The sequence below is a fragment of the Bactrocera latifrons genome, unplaced genomic scaffold (assembly GCF_001853355.1).
Source record: "Bactrocera latifrons isolate USDA-ARS-PBARC rearing strain unplaced genomic scaffold, ASM185335v1 scaffold_658, whole genome shotgun sequence".
Lineage (NCBI taxonomy): Eukaryota > Metazoa > Arthropoda > Insecta > Diptera > Tephritidae > Bactrocera > Bactrocera latifrons.
In genome coordinates, this window is record NW_017537332.1 from 10,999 (window position 1) to 14,413 (window position 3,415).

Sequence of the window (3,415 nt, forward strand, 5' to 3'; positions counted from 1 at the left end):
AACGCAAATTCATCTTTCTTTTGATTTGAAAACACGTAGTTTCTCGCAGGACAAAGAATGCGGAGTCAGCTAGTCTTAAGGTTGTTATCCAGCTCTCAAGTAATGTAAAAACTTTATATAAAAAAACGCTTAAGAAACGGTCAAGTAACTTTCCTGTGATAAATTAACTTGTGCTAGTACGCAGCTCTAAAGAAATATAATACTAATTTCTAATACATATTTTCAATAAAATGCAAACATGGCAAGCCTGGTTTTGCGAAGAAACATCAAATCAACAATTGTTTCGTGAAGGAAAGTGACATGGGCGTACTAGTGAAGTGAATCAAGCCTGGCTCCACATAAGCAGTGCCCTTGATAAAAGTGGTGAATTAATTTATGTTTTGTATTCAGTGTTTTGTTATTCATAATAAAATTTATGTTTTAGTGGATGAGTGCAAATTGGCGTGGATTAGTATGCGCGAAAGCTATCGCTACCATCGCTAGGGTAGCTCATAAGAACAAAAGTGGCAGCGATGGTGGGGAAGTTTTGGAAACTCCATCATTTTCAGAAGACGTTGATTGGGAGTTTACGGAGGAAATGTCATTTTTGATGAATGTATCCCACAAACGGAAGTAAGTCTCCATAATTTGAACGCTCGCCAAACAATTAATTTTTTCTATTGTGTTGTTTTATATTTTAGAACCCAACACCCACCAAACGAGGGCGGCGATTAACCTCTCCGCGCAAAAATCAAGCGTGGAGTCGGTTTGATAACATACTCAATAAGCAAGAGCAAATGTTGAAAAGTCGCTCAAATACCACACGCAGCTCCCCTTACGCACAAGCTCTTTCCAGTTTTGATTGGTTGTTAAATCAACTGCCTAGATCTGTTGGCGACGACGAAGGTTGAAGAGCATAAAAATAAAAACCGAACCAACAATAATTAACATTTTTTGTAAACATTTATTAATAATACAAAAAATATTGTACTGAAATGAAAATAACTATTTATATTAATAATAAAGTTTGTAATGAAATGAAAACTAAAAGACTATAGTTTTGATGTATTTCATTTGTATAAGAATAATAACATAAATTTAAACAAAAGATGCATTGTTTTGCCAAGAAACAGATCCATTAGGAGAATTAACATAGTCTGTTAATATTTTCCGAATATATTTGCCGTAATCTGAATTTCTTCCACGGTAAGTGGTTACGATGGATTCATTTCGATTGCGTTGCTGTTGTTGCAACACTTCCCATTCTCCTGCTATCCAGTTTCCAGTGCTATCTACAAAACCAGAAAACGCATTTGAATTATACCTTCGGCGACACTTATTTGTAAGGAAATTATGCAATAGGCAACATGCCGAAACAAAAACTTGCGCTCGTTCAGGCTTGCAAAATAAAAGTTTTCTAAGGCAAAGCCATCTTGCAGTTAAAATGCCTATAGCATTCTCAATGCACCGCCTAGCTCTACTTATCCTGTAGTTAAAAATTCTTTGCTCTATCGAGAGTTGTGTGGCGCTAAACGGTTTAATTAAGCGTTTACATAAAGGAAAGGCGTCGTCTCCCACAATGAAATGCGACAATTTTTTTTTTTATTAATTACTCTGTCAAGAGGAAACAGACAGGTGTCGTTCAGAATTCTGGTACCAAATTTAGAATTTCGTATAATATGAGAGTCGCCTTCGCTTCCATCAGCACCTATATCCAAATAGGTAAATTTATAATTCGCATCACAGGTAGCCAGCAACACAATTGAATGGAACCCCTATAAATTCAAAAGTTTAAAATTCGTATTACTTTTTAGTACAAACTAGGCATATAATGTGATCTTACTTTGTAGTTATAAAATATAATTCCACTTTTTGGAGGTGCTTTTATATTAATATGTTTTCCACTGTGGCGTTGCAAATCCCCCGAAGCTACGTATCTGTAAGAATATAACATAACACGGTTATAAAAGACACTTTGGCAAAAATGTATAAAACATACTCCAGTACCACTGCCAATTTGGCTTTAATTGGAATAAAATCTTTCGGCCTACTGTTGCGTTTCGGAAGTAAACGTGGCTCCAACATCTCATAAAGTTCATCGAAAACTTCTGCTGGCATGCGAAAGTTTTCAACAAATAAACATGGTGAATTGCTCGAGGCTTCGAAGTCGGACATGAACCTTCCCTTCTCTATCCGTTCTTTAAGGTATGGACTCACCCAATATCTTGCGTTCTTACGTTTTTTGTTTTGCAATTCAGCATCCATCTCCATGGCAGCCATCATGGCACCACAATTCAAAGTGTTCATTAAACTCATCCTACAATTAGTTGAAATCATTATTATGAAATACGAGTATAGTTCATTTTGAAATAAGATATAAAACTTACTAATCTTCATTCATATTCCTTAGATCGCAATACAAATATTTATGTGCTTACACTCCTAAGATTATTTTCTTTGTTTATTCTCTCTTGCTCTTCTAATGTGGATCATTCACAATGCGCAACCAGCTGTCAAAATTACTTGAGAAATAATGTATTTTTTTTTTTTTTGAGCAATTACTTGAGAGCTGGATACCAACCTTTATATATAAAAATGAAACGCCTTTTTTTTTGTTCGCACCACAGCACAGAAAGACGTGAAAATTTGCGTGGGTATTGCTTTAGTCCTGGAGAAGGTCCTAACGGCGGCCTTTATTGAAAAATCACCCTCGATTTCGCAATTTATGTCTATATTTATAACTCAAGAACGACTAATCCGATTTGGCTAAAATGATGAGGTAGCTTGGAACCTCGGGACGGACGTAGACTACTGTCTGTCGTTCTTTGTTAAAAGTCACAACAATTCATAAATAAAAAAATATATATATCAAAAAATAACCAAGCCTTCAATATTCAAATAAGAATCATATGAACATTTTTTTACTTCAAAAACAAAATAACATCACACAGCTACTTGCAGCRTACAGTGTTTTTTGTTTACAACCACTTATGTATATATGAATTATAGTGATAGTTTTAACTGAACACGAAAAGTTGAATCATAATTTGAGATGAATCCATAATAGCTGACAAATAGTTCTGAAGCCTTGCACAGAACAATGCAATATTTAAAAGGAGCCGAGTCTGTGTTTTCTTACGAGTAGTATCTGGGTTTTAGCCGTCGATTTGGCAATTACATTCGATGAATTTTGGACAAAACAATACCATATCATTAGATATAGGGCGTGAGACCCTCTTGTGCTCTACTTCTGCATTTTAATAATTACACGTTTTGTTCTTCTCGCTTGCTAAAAAGCCAAGTGAATAATGTCGGATGTTTTACAAAATGGTTACCGGCTCTTTTTTTTGACAGGTCACCGGGTACTTCATATACATACAATTCACTTCTATTATACAATGGGTGGTTCAGATAACTTATAATTAACTTAATGTTT

At 35.0% G+C, this 3,415-nt stretch overlaps 2 protein-coding genes across 2 annotated transcripts in view; both read right to left on the reverse strand.

Annotated features, from left to right (window-relative positions):
* Positions 1-1,077: 1,077 nt before the first annotated feature.
* The window catches only part of LOC108975490, a 32,958-nt gene continuing 30,620 nt past the window's right edge, over positions 1,078-3,415 (reverse strand). The window contains exon 3 of the mRNA XM_018943994.1: positions 1,078-1,271. Coding sequence (XP_018799539.1) covers positions 1,078-1,271 — 194 coding nt within the window. The remainder of the gene's footprint in view (positions 1,272-3,415) is intronic.
* On the reverse strand, positions 1,267-2,441 carry LOC108975496. Its single transcript, XM_018944003.1, has 4 exons — positions 2,367-2,441; positions 1,979-2,296; positions 1,823-1,916; positions 1,267-1,754 (listed from the first exon to the last, which is right to left on the reverse strand). The coding sequence occupies exons 2-4, from the start codon at positions 2,293-2,295 to the stop codon at positions 1,521-1,523; spliced, it is 645 nt and encodes a 214-aa protein (XP_018799548.1). The 5' UTR covers position 2,296; positions 2,367-2,441; the 3' UTR covers positions 1,267-1,520.